Consider the following 18,940-nt stretch of genomic DNA (forward strand, 5'->3'; position numbering starts at 1 on the left):
GCATAGGTACTTCGATCCCGGCATGAGGCGATCGTACAAGTTTTTTACAAATTGCGTTTAACAATATTATAAAACTGATGAGAGGGGGACGAGGTGGCCGAGCGGTCTAACGCGACGGATTCGGCACAGCCGGTCCGAGTTCGATCCTCGACCACCGGGCGGCATTTTTCTCCGTGCAAGTCACGGTGTCCGGAGAACAAGTGCCGCCATCCCCCCACCCGGGGCACGGCAGAAACCTACGGGTGCCCCATTAGAAATTCTGCCAAAACACAACACACACGTGTACCAACCTACCCAATATAAAAACCTACAGTGCCCTCCCCCACACCCAATGGCCTATGTTGCCACGGGTTACCCAAAAAAAAAAAAAAAAAACTGATGAGACGTAATCAAAGTACTACTTTATTAATTTATTTTGTACAAAACAAAACAAAATTTAATATTTCAATCACTCAAAGAATTATTCCAAGAGGACTTCCCCCCCCCCCACCCACCAAAAAAAAGAAAAAAGTCTTAACCCCCAAATAAACTTTTAAAAAACATCGTAATACTTTATCTATTAATCCACTATGGAGTACGAATCAAACTTCGTTAATAATATAATACACGCTATATACCAAAGTAAACAGTAGTAACAAATCTGCGCCAGTAATTTTTATAAATAATTAATATTATAAGACCTATACTAGATCTAGCTATTCTTCAGAATATTTTACATAAATTGCACAATTTCGCACCTGTGAACACATATTGTGGTCAGATATCAGTTTATATTTGTAGCTACTTTTAAGTTATTGGATTAAAATTGTATACTTTGTTATAAAAATAAATGCGTAATAATAAATTATCAATTATTATATTATATAACCTTAGTATAGGTACCTATTTAATGTTAATTATTGTTTATTATAGAATTACAGGTAAATGATATAATTAATAAATCAGCGCTGCCATAGTGACGCATAAAATGGCTGCAGTCTTTTTAATTTAATTGCTGTGAGTCTGCGAAAATACTGTGTTGCCTGTAGAAGACAAAGCAATTTATATAAAATGTTTTTTAACTGTCTCTCTTAAAATCTTAAGGAAAAATGTCATTGGTAAGAAAGAGAGAGTGAGAAAGAGAGAGAGGATGAGAGAAAGAAAAAGAATCCTCTCGTCCATGGAATAATGTTTATAAAGTTATTGTATTATGGATAATAATGTAATAATAATATTGTATAAATTAATGATTTTTTTATAACACTATAGAATATTAGAATGATACAATATTATATTCTAATAAATTGCTTTCTATAACTCGACAATTTCACATCGCTAATACATTTTCATTTATTTAAAAACATAAGTTCAAAACTATAGCCTAACACTCGGGATTCGAACACTCTTTGATAACCAGTGTCTCACCCAAAACTGTGTATGCTAGCAGTATATAATTAATATTAAGTTATACAATTGTGGTATCCTGCAGTGGATATTAATATTTTTTTTTATAACATTTTAAAATCTATATTCAATTGTTTTCATCTATTTTACTTGTATACAAACGACTGTATCTTTGGACAGCGCTTTTTTTAAATTCCAAACAAAAAAAAAATGCTACACACAGGAACTTACAACACCTCAGACATCATAAATAAATCCCACGGTCGTGTGTTTGACATATTTTAATAGTTAAATCGTAGTATTTAAATTAAAAAAGTATCAATCATTTTTCATCAAACATATAAGGTGGGTAGGACACATTTTAAAATGACTCAGTAATGCAGTCATTCATTAATTGGATATAGTTTTGTTTTATTTGGATGAGTAACATTTTAACGGCCGAACCAACTATACTCGACATACGCAAATCTGTATCTCTAACAAGCCAACACTCAACAGTACCTACCTATATCCATACGAATTATATTAAATTGGCGTGAATAATTTTATTGAATAACTAATTTAAAAAATATCCAAACCATAAAATCGTAAAAATCGAGGTATTATGTTATTTTTATGTACTTACTTTTTGGTCCACTTCAACATTTTAATGTAGATACCTACTTACCTTAGTTGTTAGACGTTCTTATACCGATTATTCCCAGTTTATTTTAGCCTTATGATAATATTTCGGTTATCTTAATAGTATACCATAATAATATGAATAAAAATTTCCCACTGCAGGAAAACAGAAATTTGGGTCGGATGGCTTTTCCTTACTATTAAGAAAAATGATCTGCTTTAGGTTCCATCTAGTCTCGATTTCCTATCCATACAAGTGTGTCATAACACTTTTTGAGCATTCAATGTTCCGGAGAAGGGTTTACAAAAAATTTAGATAATATTCATAATAAAACCATCGTTTTAGAAACAATACACTTTCATATTATTATCATCACTCAGAATCTTAAATAAACTATGGCCGAAAAATACTATTTTAGGTAAGGACATAATACTATACATTATAATGTACGCTATCTGTATCCTTTTTAGTATATAATAAGTTCCTATTCTTAACACAAGAGAGCGTAAGCAATTTGATATAATATTATTATTATATTTGTCAATTTAAATTATATGTTTTTTTTTTACAATTAAATGTTATTCATCATCGTATAATTTTTATTTTAAACAAATGCATTTTTTGTTATTCATTATTTTATTGTCGACGAAGATACAATATTTTAATACTTAAAAAATAATATATACTCTCATATTGAACCGTTTAAAATTACGTCTTCTTAGCACTTACTATATAATATAAGGGGGATGGAGTGGCCAAGCGGATTAAGGCGTTGGTTACGACGCACACCGGCGCCGGTTCGAATCCGACCGCGGGCGGCATTTTTCTTCGGGCAAGTCACGGTGTCCGGAGAGAAGTGCTGCCATCCCCCACCCGGGCATGGCAGATACCTACGGGTGCCCCCTAAAAAATCTGTCAAACCAAAACACACGTGTTTACTAATCAACAGTTCCTCCCCTACAAATAAAAACAAACAGCTATGATAGTAGCCGGACTTCATGATCAATAAAAAAAAAAATATATATAATATATACTATTAAGTATACAACAGTTGTAAACATTATTAGTGAGTTGCAAATACTTTACATAGATGTGATAGACTTAAATGCCTGACAAATGAAATATTTGTCTGTCCATGTAAAACTACGTATTAAAAAATGTATTTTATTTCAAACACCGTTTTTTAATTAACCCTTTCAATAGTACGCAGCTAATATAGTAATGATGTGAACGTTTCCTGGAATATTCATCAGCCTGGACACTTTCAGGGAAATTTACAATTTTTTTATATAATATTGTTCAATTGTTTCAAAACATAATTTAATTGAATCTAGGACATTTGACACCCGAGACACATGACACCCAATAATAGAACAATTGACATCCGCGGATAGGACAATATTGACACCGAATATAAATGCATATATTATAATACAGTATAATAATTAATAATCAAGTTTATTCCTAAAAATTCTAATAAATTCAGTTCCTAATTAATATAAACATAAATAAATAATAATAATTTTACATAAAAATTAACATAATATATTCAAATTTAATGTTTAATTACATATGATACGTTTTTTAAAAATAATTTCAAAATTTGTGTTGAAGCAATTTATCTACCAGTCAATTCGAATAGCAAGTACATTTTGCACAAATTATTAACTTTTGGTGATTCCAAAAATTACAGTTTACAACTCTAATATTCAAGTAATACATTTAAAATAAATCAATCGTTTGTGCAAATATTTGATTTTAAATAAAATACAGTCTCTCTAGTAGATACCTACATACAGCCATGTTATTTCTCGTATACTTTTCTCTAGGAATGTCGTTAATGACACATCCCTACGTATAGGTATGAACAAGATAAAAAAAATCTACAACAATTATTATTTATTATAAATCATAATATTTCAATCAGAAATGTAATGAAAATTACGCTGGAATTACATAAATTTGCATCTTAAATTTTAAATGCCACAGACAAATTTGACTAATCTGAGCAATCATTTTACTATTTTAATATCGACTCAATATTATTTTGGAATATTTGGCCATTTGTTTATTAGTTTAAATTTTAAAAATAATGTCCAGCGTGTCTTGTAGCTGAACGTCGAAACCCATCACTCACCCCCAATCACGAATACCTAAATCGAATTCCGTCGGTTGAGATAATAATAATGGTTTCTCAGCATTATTTTTATCGACTACCTACTCTATCACGCCCATGTCGGAAATAGGTACCTATGTACACAGTTTAGCCGGAATCGGTGACACGACTAACCTAAACCCAATCGATATTCTACGATAACCGCGCGCGATGACCTGTCCGTTTTTTTTTATTATTGTTTATTTTATCGTATTTTAATTTAGGACACCATTCAAAAAGGTTTTAAGCCCCGGCAAGGGTCGTGCGTGTTATAATTTTTTTTTTTCAATCAGTTACCTTAGTAACGCTTACGGCAACATACAATGAGATCGTATATACGATATACATATAAACCGCACGAGTTCAAAAACACCGTTCAGTCAGTCGGAATCATTTTTTTCTCTAATAACAGTTTTACCTTAACGCGTGTACCTCCTAAAGTCCTTCCTGAACAAAATATTATAGAATATTTAAAAATTTTCGCGACTATGGACTATAATCTATATTACGGTGTTAAATCCAATCGCTTATTGATAGTCTCCAACCGAGCACCGGAATTCACGACGGCGGTGAAAAATACCTTGCCCGGTGTGTTTGTTGTGAGGTATAACTACGATACGTCATCGCTGGACGACATTATCTGTACGTACATATTATTATTGTTATATTATGCACCGATCAAAATATAATAATAAACTACACTTTCGATGTGTTGATATTGCTTCCAAAACATGTTTTTCGAATTTAACGTACTTATCTATTGTCGAAAACAATTAATAACTGTGCCGTTATTGATAGATTATAAACCGTTAAGTACCTATTTGAGATATTTTTTTTATTTTCACAGCAAAAGTAGATGACAAAATGCAACATCGAAAAGTGAAAAGTATTGCTATTCTTGTGCATTCGGACGAAACACAATTTTATATTTGTTCTACAAACGAAAAAGTATGCAATCTGCATTATTACGCTACTAATATTACATAATTAAAAACATATTAGTTTGTAAAATATTTTTAACTCTATATGGCTATATAACGGATACGATTTGTCCAATGTGCCAATTTATTATAAAATTAAAAAAAAAATATTCAATCGTGCCAGTAGATATTTTTATAAATTTATAATTATTATTCAAGATAAATTTATTAACATTAATATTATTATTGGTTATTAACACAGACAATTTATTTCAAAATATAAATCTTAAATTAATGATAGTCATGTAGAAAGTAATACTATAAAAAAACAAACTTTTATTGTTTGTTAGAAACCTTTTCCTTTATATATTACTTACTTTGGTATATTTTTTGTGTCTGGCTGCAGATATGTTGTTGATTGTGTATGGTAATAAATATTTCCGAATCTTCCTCGGTTAATCTTCACTTCTTTGAATCTTTTATCCAGGGACTGGTACATAAAAGAGCCGGAACCTTTAAAATATTAAGAACCAAAACCGGAACCGATACCTTTATTTTAATAAATAAAGTACCGGAAACGAAACGGGATTTTTAAATTCAATCGGTTCTTTTAGGTTCAGTTTGAGTGCCTGCTTTGAGCGCATATGATAAAAAGAGACTTTCGCAAGCAAAGTTGAAGAGAACATTTTTATCAACTGAATCGCAATGTTTTTGACAGAATAAAATATATCTTAAATATTATTCCATACTTCTAATACTAAGTTATGAATACCAAATTCTGTTTCTCCGTTTTGCAACATTCGTTAAAATTCCAATTCTTCGAAACGTTTCCGCATATTATTCACAAATTTCGTTTTAATTTCTGTCGATGTGTTACCTAAAAATCAAATCAAACCGATATTATGGACATCGCAGTAGGTGAGTTGATTCCCGAGACCTACTTTATGTATTAGTTAATTCCCGGGTCATCAAGGGTTAGGTTAGGGAATCAACTCGTATATACTGATTCCCGGGTCATTATATGTCACGGTATACTTGTAATCTCATTACCAGATACCAATTTTTAAAAACAATGTGTTATAAATTTTTACCAAATAACTAAATTTTTTTAATAAGAATTTTTTACCTAAATACTAAATTTTTTAATAATATTTTTATACTTGCTAAATTTTTTTTTTGATTTTTTTACTAGTAATTTTTTTACAAAGAATTGAATGATTTTCAAAATATGAAAAAACTAAAAAGAACAACATTTTTGAGAAACTTGTCAGTCAACCTCCTCGTGATGTTTCTTGAATTAGGCAAATAGGCTGAATATTTGACTAAATATTGAAAATAATATAATATAATGACTAATGAGCAGGGACTCAACTCGTACGTACCTCTATGACCAGGGAATCAACTTGACGGTATCAGTGCAGGTAACAGGTACCCGGGAATCAACTCGTACGTAGCCATGGACATATTCCGGTGCTATTGACAATTTCTCGTGTTTCGTCGCTTTTGCACGCAAACCACTTATTTGCCCTTCCTTGATTATTGAATAAATCAAAACTGTATAATTAACAATAATATTGAAACAATAAACTAACTAATCCACAACGCAGAAAGTTAATGAGGTGTTCAATATTGCAATATTAATATGCTGTTATTTATGAAATCAAATGCTTAAGATACATTAATAATTAATAATGACACAGAGTCTGTATACGATTCAATAATAAATCATAGGTTCTGAATGGTGACAGTTTAATTGACGATCCAGGTATAAATTATTTTCTGAAGTCATTGTCAGATTATTGTCATCGTGGATCATCGAGACTGGACTTTTTCAACAGCCGTTTGGCTTCGAGTTGTGTAAGATACCAACTGTGCTTAGCCCTGCGGCATTTGACACAGGTATTTTTCAATTTCGTTTTTCTTTTGCACCCATCTTTGTTTATGCAACGTATTCTATACGGAAACGTTTCAGTGCGACGTAGGCATATGGCCCGATCTAATGGGAGAAGAATATAATGGTGAATTATATTTTAATTCAGCCGATGTACGACCTACCAAGACAGCTTTAGACGGGTATCAGCGAATTCGAACTGTTGGGAAAGGTGAGCCAGAAAACATTTGACCATGTCATAATACTGTTATATGCGTAAACGCGTTAGCTAATAAAAAATGTATTAGACCATCGATGATAATATTAATTGTATTTGATACGTTAATTCCTAGGAGCATTTGGGGTGGCAACTTTGTACCGAAACACGAATAAAAATAATTTAGTGGTGATCAAACAGATCAACATGTTAGATATGACTGCACAAGAGAGACAGCTTGCTTTAAACGAAGCTAAAGTCTTATCGTTACTCAGCCATCCGTATATAATAAGGTTATACGTCATATTATTTCAAAAATCGCGATAATCGTTAATTAATTTGAAGTTTTTATTGCATTTTTTTTGTTTTTCGATGACAATAGTTACTATGGGAGTTTTGAAATGGACGGTGTTCTCATGATTGAAATGGAATATGCAGATGGTGGTACTCTAGCAGAGTATTTGATTGGTCGTAATAACAATTTATTACCCGAAAGACAAATTTTAGAAATGTTCTTGCAAATGTCTGAAGCGATTCAATGCATTCATCAACGGAATATTTTACACAGGTGACAATTGCATTCCATCAGTATTAAGTATATTTTAAAAATGAAAACCGACTGCTATTGAAAGATTGTTAAGATTAATTATATGTGTATTTGATGGATATTTAATAAATTTAAAAAAGTAAAAATATTATTTATATTAATTACATTTGTGTGCAAAATAATGTTTTTATTTTTCAGAGACTTAAAGACAACAAATGTTTTTCTGACAAAAAAACGTCAAATAAAATTAGGAGATTTCGGTATTTCAAAAATAATGACCACGAAGTTACAAGCGTTAACAGTGGTTGGAACACCATATTACATAAGTCCAGAAATGGTAAGTATATAGTTTCAAAAAAAATTTCCCATTTAAATATATTACATTTTATTTATTTATATAGTGCGAGGGTAAACAATATGATCAGAAATCAGATATATGGGCATTGGGTTGTATATTGTACGAGATGGCGAGTCTTCAGCGTACTTTTGATGCTTCCAATCTACCAGCACTAATTCATTTTATAACAAAAGTAGGTACACTAATTGCAAAATATTATTCTTGCAGAACAATAATTTTTTTTTACATTTTTTTAGGAACATTTTGCACCAATACCATTGTGTTATTCGTTAAATTTAAAAAAACTAGTGAACGATCTTCTGCAAAAAGATCCACTCCGAAGACCGGATGCCAATTATTTAGTCGAAACAGTGCCCGATTTCATCGATTTTATAACCGATTCTAATTGGGTCCAAGAAAGCGGTGAACTCGAATCGAGTAACGACGATTTACTAAACAGGTTAGTGTTTACTATAGAGTATTTATTGTTTTTATTTTTAGGCACCTGTAATACACGTAATAATATACATTGTACTTATAATACAACCTCCTTATAACGTAATCGCTCTGTACCAACTGATTTTTCATTTATAAAGGAGTTTCCGTCATAGGGAGACTAAAATATATATTCGGGATATATAGGTACGTGGAACTGTTGTTTTTCTCCGTTGTAAGGTGATATCTGTATTACAGGGGGTACGTTATAAATAGGTTTTACTGTATACTTAGAGGTTTTTCCTTAAAAAAATCTTTTATTGTAAAACAGATCGGTAGTATATCAATTTTCATCACCGACAAATTTGACGCCAGTTCAATTACCATTCAGGGTCCAAATTGTACAACTTGCAGTGAGTCAGACACATTTCGTCGCTCTTACAAGTGGTAAATCATAACACATTTATTTTATAATTGCATTATAATCATTGTTTTTATACATAATTAAAAAAAAAATAATATTATATACTCGTACACGATATTATTATGTGATTAGTACCTACAAGATTTCTGTTCGCAGATTACTCAATTTTCACTTGGGGTGAAGACAAGCACGGACAGTTGGGTCACGGTGAAGAAACTCCGTGGAAAAACGACCCGCAATGCGTCGTCTCGTTATTGGACAAACACATTACCCAGTTAGTTGATATAACAAATGAAAATTAAAAAAAAAACCAAACAATATTAATTATCTATGGTTGTATTTTATTAAATTGTGTTTAATTTCAATAGAGTCGGAGCAGGGCACAACTTTAGTGTTTTCGTTAGCAGCACAGGTCTCGTGATGACCACCGGTGACGGTAAATATGGTGCTCTCGGCCACGGCGATTGGAATAGCGTTTCCAGACCAAAACTTATAGGTTGGTAGATATTGCGTTAAATAGTATAAATTTTTACAATAATTTCATAATAAAAAAAAAAAAATTAGGATCGATAAATTATTAAACCAATCAAAATTCGTACTGTCCGATAGACTTTTTACTAAAAGTAGACGTGGTGAAAATTTCTTGTGGCAACTATCACCTCGCAGCGTTAACGAATGAAGGTCAGCTGTACACTTGGGGTCGTGGAAATCACGGGCAACTGGGTCTGGGAAATTTACAAGACTGGTAAGTACGAAGTTTCCTCCGTCCCGAACGCCATCCGTTAATATTTCTATTAATTCAGCTGTTTTCCGATTTTGGTCAATTGGCATCTCGACGAGAAAATCGGATCAATCAAATGCGGTCCCGAGTGTACGGCTATAATAACGGACTGTCAAAACGTATACGCTTGTGGACTGAATAAATGCAACAAACTTGGTCTGAACCGATCGTCTTTGTTTAAACTCAAAGTAATTATAATATTTTACTTGTTATGTAATATGAATCATTTTTTTTTCAATTTGTTTTGCCTTTTATGGACGTTTGACAATAAATATGGTGATTATTGTCCCCATTGACTAGCACACATACATCGACAGTATGAACATAAAGGGTAACACGTAATTTAATTTGGTATTATAGTGGTTAAGAAATAAACTTAATGTAGACATTTTTAGTTAATGTCTAAAATATTATAATATACAATTTACGGTTTACTGATATATATATATATATCACTCAAATATCTATAAAAAAAAAATACATCGTGTTATCAGTGTGTTAAATTTAATTTTCAGTTTAAAGAAGTGCCATTTGAAAGTTTATTTACCAAAGTAAAGTTCTTAGATGGATTACGGGTGACTTATGTGTGTTTTGGCGAGTGTCACAGCGCCGCTATAACAGCGCAGGGTCACGTTGTCATTTGGGGAAGTAACATTTACTCCCAACGAGGGAAATTGCGTGTGTCTCAAAACAAACCTAATCTACTCCAGTTGCCCGGTTACAGCAAAGCACAAGTACTTAATCACTATATATTTGAATCGATTTTTTTTTTAAAGACGTCCATCAATTATTAATGTTCTAAAAATAAAACAAAATAACATTTTAATACGTCTTATCAGATTATCGACTGTGGGCCAACGTACACATTAATTGGTACAGATGACAACGCTGTAGTGTTTTGCGGTACACGATTTTCTGTAAGGTTCATGCTATACAGTTAAAATTTGATTTATATAATTTTTTTTGTTTTCGCTCATATTTCAATATTACAGATGGACACCAAAGCGCTGACTCAAATGACTTCGATGTTTACATCGGAAGTCATTGCTCAGCCGAAAGTGATACTCGGATTATACGCCACTGATGAACAGATCGATAAAGGCCAGTTGTTGGTACTTAACTCACTCCAGGCAGTCGGTCACAATTTGATGATAACAGTTGACACATTTTTGAGGGTTAATAGTTAAATTTTGATTTTCAGATATATTATAGACACGTCTTTATGTTTGAAAATATTTTTTTAATTAGTTAATTAATTAATTTTAATTTATATTCCAAAATATGATATACTGAAAACTCAAAAACTCGACGATGTTAAGTACTACGCGTATTTGTGTTCCTTACTTGGTGAAGTATGAACTTAGTATATAGTTAAAAGTTTTTGATACCAATGAAACAATATTCCAATAACAATGTATACTGTTCCCAAATCGTTATATAAAAGTAATACCACTCTCAGACCATTCTGAAACCAAAATATTGTTTTTAGCCTTTATTGTCGACAGAAAAGCTTATAACAATAAGTACTTAAAATTATTAGTTCATTCAATATGGTATTTTGTTTTATGGTGAATTGTTATTTAGAACTCTTTTTTTGTACAATAACATATCCTCCATTATTTTTTCTTCGATTAAATATTATAAGTACTCTATAATATATATTATGTATTGACTACAGCTATTTCTGAGCTTAATTCTACTTTACATTTTAACCACTTGTTTTTGAATGCAATATATATTTATTAATGAACTTGGTCAACGTATTTATTGTTTAATATTGTTTATTATTTATTTGTTTATTTATTATTATAAATATATATATTAAAATTTTGTTTATTATTGCTATTAATTAATCCGTGGCATCTTAGGCCATTTGGTGGTTTTTAACTGTGGTGATGGGTACTGTAGGTTTATTTAAACACGTGTGTTTTAGTTTAGCAGAATTTTCTATATAAATGGTGGCCTCTCTCTCCAGACACCGTGACTGCACGGAGAGAAGTGCTGCCCGTGACCGAGATTCGAACCGCTGACGGTGCACGTCGCAACCGACGCCTTAGTCCACTCGGCACTCCGTCCCCCGATTTTAAATTATAATCCATAATATTAACAATATTTATATTGTGATTTATTTTTTAGTGTATTAAGTAGTAATATAATTATAATATCCACAGGTTTTAATTCAAAACGAAATCGAAAAACTGTTTTTATAACACAACATGTTATAGACGAGTATAACAAAAGCACATAATATACTAAAACATCTATAAAGGAATAATTGTTTAGTTTTAAACAGGGCTTAAAACCGGTAACCGGTTTGTAACAAAAACCTGTAAAAACTGTAAATTTTAGTTAACCGATAAACGATAACCGCTTTTAGTTTTGGAATGCTGGAACTGCTGGAAGCGATTATTGGTTATCGGTAATCGAGAAAATATCTAAACATTTACATCAAAGCGGTTACCTCTTATTTTCAATCACGGTTTTATAACCAAAACCTATTTCCGACCAAAATAATTAACGGTTTTTTCGTGGTATTTAATACTTGAATTATTTCATGATTATATTATAGTTGAATTTAATTTTCGAGCTATTTTTAAATTTTTTTCCTCAATTAATTGCCGTCAAGTATTGCTTATCTGTTGTGAATATCATATATTATATATATATATATTATAAATACCGTCATAAACGTCGTCGTCGTCGTCGCGCGCTGATTCCTATTACGAAATAGTTGGTGGAATAGAGTCTTAGTCTATATTTTAGTATATTTTAATATTTAGTATTTAGTACTATTTACGATATTTTAATCAAGAATAATATAGTCTGAGATTTACGTCATTTTTATATCGTGTCACACTATCACAATTTATACTTTGGTCAATGGTATTATTTTATTGTTTTAACTTTTCGGTTATGTTTAAAGTTTAAATTAATATATTATATTGTGTGGCAAGGGCGGGAAGTGAGCCACACATACTATTTTTTGTCACGCCCCTGCGTTCATGGAAAAGGTTATGCAGGGATCTATGCAACAATTATAGACTATTCTACAAAAACAATTTCATGGAAAACATTTTATTTTATTTCAAAATTACAATTTTCACTTTGTATATTTTATTATTGTAACTGATAAGATTATTATACAAATTGCGTGAAATAAACTTACTAACGCATCGTTCAACGCACTTATCTAGGAACAGTGCAAATTAAATATGTTTAAATGTTTATGCGTCATGCAAGGAGGTTATACTATACATTTAAGATGTAACCAAAAGTTTATGTTTTGTAAGGACCGTGGTAGGTAATAACTAATAGTAGGTATACATTTTAGTTTCTGGTTTTGGGGATTTCTTCTTTTCCGCCCGGCACTTTTGGGGATTTCCTCTTTTCCGCCCGGCACTTTTGGGGATTTCCTCTTTTCCACCCGGCACTTTGGGGATTTCCACTTTACCGCCCGCTGGACGGAAAAAGGACGCTTTCAAACGCTTCAACCGTGGTCGAAAACCAAACTTTCGGTGCAGGCGTGACAAAAAATAATTTTAAAATTATAACAATAAAAAAAATGTATGCAATTTAGTTTTTTGTCGGTCTCGAACCGGTTGGTGTGTGATAAGGAAGTCTGGTGACAAGGAACTGTGATAAGGTTAGGACCACCGCGGTTCGACGTAATAGCCCGGGTTATGCCACCGGAAATTCTAAATTCCGTAAAAAAATCATATAGCTGCCGCAATTTTTTTGGTGTCTAGCAGGTCAGTCACCTCAGTTATCCCGGTAGGCAATACGACTCCGTCGGATAGCGGACAATATGGGACGGCCGGATCACGGCATCAGGTATGCAATCCAACTGCGTCGGATCGCGGAAAACGTTCTTTACCGCCGCCGAAAACGCGACATTACGTGAAAAAAATTTAAAAATATTCGGGCGTCCATGCAAATCATATAGCCGCCGTGTTTTTTAGGTGTCTAGCAGGGCAGTCACCTCAGTTTATTCCCGTATATAGTAATACCTACGCGACGTAAAGTGGACGTAAAACTCGACTTTTCTAAAAAATTATCTATAAACACGGGCCGTCGGTAAGAAAGTACGGCCGCGCGTGGCCTGTGAATTTAACGGGGAACGCGAATAAGGTCCGAGCGAGGACGCAGGAAGTCCTCAAAGGGGGTAAAGATTGATATCTTCATACATAAACTAAATTATTTATATTAATAGATTAATAAATAAACTAATCAATAAAATATATACATTTTTATCCTTAAATATAAATACAAAGTTCTTCGTAAATATACCTTTTTTTTCTGATATATAATATTACAAAGCAGAGGCCTGGGAGACCGCCTATCGAATTTTTTCACTGGCCGTCTCTTAAGTCTAGTACGGAAAAGAACCAGAGAAGCGCCAGACGTATTCACGCTTTATATAGTATGGAGAATTAGTTTCAAGCCTGAAACATGTGCACAATACCATACACATAGAGTATAGACATAACAACTTAAATTGAAAAATACATTTTTTTTTACAATTAACATACTTACATAATATTATGATATAGATAAATAATAATTTACCTTTTCATTTATAGAATTTGAAAAAAACAACGTCATAATAATATTATGTCAATATAATGTTATTCCAATTGAATAAGCTTATTCGTCATAATGAGTAAAATTATAATTACAGTAATCTTAATTTTTGAATGAATAATATTATAATATTATTGTGTGTTTATGGCTAGGTATATTATATATTTATTTCAATCAGCCAGTGCCACGACTACCACCAGGGCAAGCAGGGAAAAGCCCTGCCAAAGGGCCCAATTTTTTTTTTCAAAAGGGGTCCATAATGGTTAGGATCCTATTATTATTTTTCCTGGTTTTTGATTTTGTAAAAATGTATTTTGAATTGAAATATTTTAAACAATTAATATTAAGGAGTTCATAATCGATTAGTAATAATGCGGTAAACATAGACATTTTGCTTAAATAATAATTTAGGCACAAACTTTATGAAAAGTCTGTGGTATAAGTATAAGGTCTTTGGCGGCAAATCAATTTAATTTCATAGATTTATTCTGTGATAAAAGATTAATGATGAAAAAATCATCGATCATCTTAGCGTTGGCAACACTGAATACTCAGTTTATCTTATAAACCAAAGTAAGCACCACAAAAGTGCAAAATAAAAATAGAATAAAAATATATCTCTTTTGTTTACATTTAGGTACCTACATACAAAATAATAGTTCACCAATTATCTTCCTAACTAACCTTTATGGCTTATGCGTCTATGTATTTTAAATTATTTCGCATTTATAATCACGGAGTTACTACTATAGGTACTTTTAATTTTCACTTTTCATTGAATAGTTTGCATTGCTAATAAATAAATACTTTTATTAATCATTGGTGTTAATACTTTAATACTTGACTTATAAGTTATTTTAATAATATTTACAATGTCAAAATATCTCAGCGGTTCAGCAAAAATGAAAATGAGAATAAAAAAGATCAAGAAATAAAGAAGTTGAGAGGTCCATTAAATATGTTTGTAGTAAAAAACAATTTGGATAATGCTGGTAAGTGGTAAATATACATAATATATTATTAAATACTGGGTGGTTGTTAAAATTTCTGAAGTTAAGATTTTCTTAAAACGAAAGTCGTTTACTAAAAATTTAGTTTACTATTTACACATTTACTTAGTTATAAAATTACATTCTGGCATTCTGCACACAACTGTAAATAATATGATGTGAATAAGTGATATTTTTTAAAAATTATTTAGTTGACGAGTGTGCTAAAAATGTAATTATTAAAACAAATGAAAATACTGATGTGGAATCGTCTGGGAAATGTGATGATACCGAGACAGACATATTTAATAAACCAGGTAGGACCTAAATTAAACTTTTCAAAATTATTAAAATGTAAACTATACAAACAACTATGAGGATAAGCACATCATATTTAATAGGTAGAATCATTTATAATTATGTTGATATTTATTACTTAGTGATTTAAGTATAGTCTTAGCATACTTTTTTTGTTTATAATTTGATATTTCCATTTGTTGTTTAATTTATTATATAATAAAAGTATTTTTACCAATTGTTGACACAATAATATGTCAACTTAAAGATCGCTTACATAACGTTTGTAGCATTTTAATTTTTTTGAAACCCCAAACACTTTTAGGACCAGATGAAATTATTTATCTGATATAAGTTCTGATTTAACGAGTCAACTGCTATGAATCAAAGAAATTATAAAAATAAAAATTTGAATAGTATCCAAGCACTAGCCTCATTTATTCTCGAAAACGACTTTGCTACGAGTTACTCTGGTATATTAGGAGCATGTATAATTTATTTGACATTGCCAGTAACGGTGGCAACAGCAGAAAGGTCTTTTTCAAGTCTTTTAGTCGTTCTTACGTTCTTACCTTTTATATGAACAGCGCCGGGATATACGTACTATGTGTCAATGAAGTTTTATTAAACTGAATAGTGCCAAGGTATATGCAATATTTGAGTCATTTCAACTAGATAGGAACGAACTAAGAATTGACAAGCGCCTACCATCGTACCTCAACGAGTTAACAGTGCCATTCTAATTAACTTTAGAGAGTGTCATTAACTAGAGAATACGAGGGTAAGGCGATAGTTGGTTTACCGCGTATTGTCTAATACGGGTGATACCACAAATCCTTATATATTATTATTATCAATTTATACAATAGTTATACAAAATAATAATCATTTATCATACCTTTTAATTTTATCAACAAAAAAAATGTCTAGCAGCACTTTATTTTATTATGTACCCCCTATAGTTATAGGGTCCGAAATTAAATTTTGCACTGCAATTACGCCAATTAGCAGTATAATATAATTACCTGCACGGTCCTATTTAATCAGTCTATTAGTATATATTATGAGTATAACATTATACAATTATTCGCCTATAATATAAGCAACAGGTGACAAGACTTGGGGGACTTCGTGCTTTTTATCCAGGATCTTCTTTATTAATGTAAATGTATTATCATTATCAATTTAACTCGAGGTACGATAAGTAACAACCAAACGCTTTCCTATAAGTAATTCATGAATTAATTATTGGCGATTTAAGTCAAAACGCACATGTCACTAATTTATCATCCTAATTATTTTCTAACGCGTCAAAAGAATTTAGTTAAGATATTATAAACAAATAATGCATAAAAAATATGCAATATAAACTATAATTATTTCTAAAAAAAAGATAAAACGCATTTCAACGGAATAGACGTGACTTTTCAAAACGTGGGTATGTCATTATACTGATAAATCGCTAAAAAATTATGCTTTTTAAAATGTTATGAGCACCCTGATAGAATACAACATTTAACAATTTAAAATTGAACTATTTACTCAAACCAATTTTTTTACGAAATCGATTTTTATTTTTCTAGTAATTCAAAATGAATAACCATTGATTGGTAGGTACCTGAAATATTCATCAAATATTAATTATTTTACCATTTAACGAAATGATATAGTTTTAAAACTATTTTGTCTGCTTTGTGTTATAAAACATAATATTATTATGTTTTTTTTTTATTTATTATAATACAATTTTTGTTTAAAAACTTACTGAAAATCAAAAAAAAAACCTAAATCCATATACTTTTAATGAGTACCTAATAGCTATTATATCTTACAAAATAATAATTTTAACAACATTGGATAATCAGACTCTATAACAATTTGTCTTCAAACAGTGTTTATTAATTTGTCATTATTGAAAATATATCAGTTGTAGAAACATGGAACATTGCATTATTATTATTTAAACGAATTATGATTTTCTAAACACAATTACATTTTCGAAATATTTGGACTAAATTTAAATTATTTATAGGAATTTCAATTATATTTTTAGTTTTTTCTCTATACGTGTTGGTTACAAAATTTACCCTCGGTGAAAATCTTATATAAGATTCTTTAAGAGTTGGATTTACATCATTTTAAAATATTGAAAATACATCGCTGGCTGAGAATGAAAAGGTTCTATGTCCATTTTTTTAAAAAATCGTTTTTTTGCATACATTTGTTTAATTTTCAATCGTGCATATTTTTATTCAAAAACGGTGTTTCTACATACGTACAAAGCTGGGCAAGTTGACCAATTTTTTCAACTAGTTAAAGTTAAGTTATCTTAAAATAAAAAATAACAAGCTAAGTAAAAGTTAGTTTTAAAAAGTTACTGAATTTGAGTAACTAAGTTAAGTTACAAATTTTCATGAAAATAATAACTAAGTTAAGTTAAAAGTTAAGTTACTTTTTTTTTTAAATACCTTTAACTTACTCATAAACGTTTTTTTATCTTATCGTAGGAAAATAACTAGTTTTGGTATAAAGTTAAACAAACGCTCAAATAATTACATTGACAAATGACTAAATTCACTGTTAGAACTTGGAACGCTCAAGTCACACACTCACACCAGTTGACACACTACTACATAAGCTGATATTATAATATAGAGACTTATAAATTGACAACAATTAATTCTTATATATTATTTTATTTATATACCAATATAATATTATAGGAATGTAGAGTATAGTTTGTAGAAAACGCGGCATTAGTATCACCGTATCAGAAATTACTAATTAGGTCCGTTCTGGAAATTGTATTATTACCCATCAATGTACACACTACACAGTACACTAGTAACAATTTAAAATACATCTTAACTGTTGTCATTTCATAGAAAATAAAAACTTCCTAGTTATATTTCAAATAAGTAATAAATAAGTAATAATAATCACTATTTACTATAATACTACTAATTAGTAATTACTATATGTCTATATTATGGTATATTATAGTAAATTGAAATAAATATAATAATATACATACCTACAATCGTCGGTAGATATACTTCCGTCCTGGCGGTTCTCAGAAATATCAATGCAAATAATATACAGTTCATAAATCGTAATAGAAAAATGTTTGTAAATAACTTTAATTTTAACAAAATAACTAAGTTAAGTTACAATTATTTATAAAAAGAAATAACTTAGTTACTAACTAAGTTATTTTCTACATTCTATTTTTTTTTGATTAGTTAAGTTAAAAGTTATCAAAAAAGTAACTTTTAACTTTTTAACTAGTTACTGCCCAGCTTTGCATACATATTGTGTAGTGAGATACAGAAAATGAAAACGTTCTATGTCAAGAAAAATTACTAAATCGTGATTATAGTTG

General features: G+C 30.5%; 1 protein-coding gene across 1 annotated transcript; it reads left to right on the plus strand.

The window, feature by feature from the left end:
* Positions 1 to 4,540: 4,540 nt before the first annotated feature.
* On the plus strand, positions 4,541 to 11,446 carry LOC132944970 (serine/threonine-protein kinase Nek8). Its single transcript, XM_061014550.1, has 17 exons — positions 4,541 to 4,802; positions 5,008 to 5,108; positions 6,812 to 6,979; positions 7,053 to 7,182; positions 7,304 to 7,460; positions 7,550 to 7,735; positions 7,913 to 8,051; positions 8,116 to 8,244; positions 8,309 to 8,511; positions 8,818 to 8,933; positions 9,067 to 9,184; positions 9,279 to 9,406; positions 9,520 to 9,655; positions 9,714 to 9,879; positions 10,207 to 10,425; positions 10,531 to 10,608; positions 10,684 to 11,446. The coding sequence occupies exons 1-17, from the start codon at positions 4,649 to 4,651 to the stop codon at positions 10,876 to 10,878; spliced, it is 2,523 nt and encodes an 840-aa protein (XP_060870533.1). The 5' UTR covers positions 4,541 to 4,648; the 3' UTR covers positions 10,879 to 11,446.
* The last annotated feature ends 7,494 nt before the right edge of the window (positions 11,447 to 18,940 follow it).

This window comes from Metopolophium dirhodum, chromosome 5, assembly GCF_019925205.1.
Source record: "Metopolophium dirhodum isolate CAU chromosome 5, ASM1992520v1, whole genome shotgun sequence".
NCBI classification, from domain to species: domain Eukaryota; kingdom Metazoa; phylum Arthropoda; class Insecta; order Hemiptera; family Aphididae; genus Metopolophium; species Metopolophium dirhodum.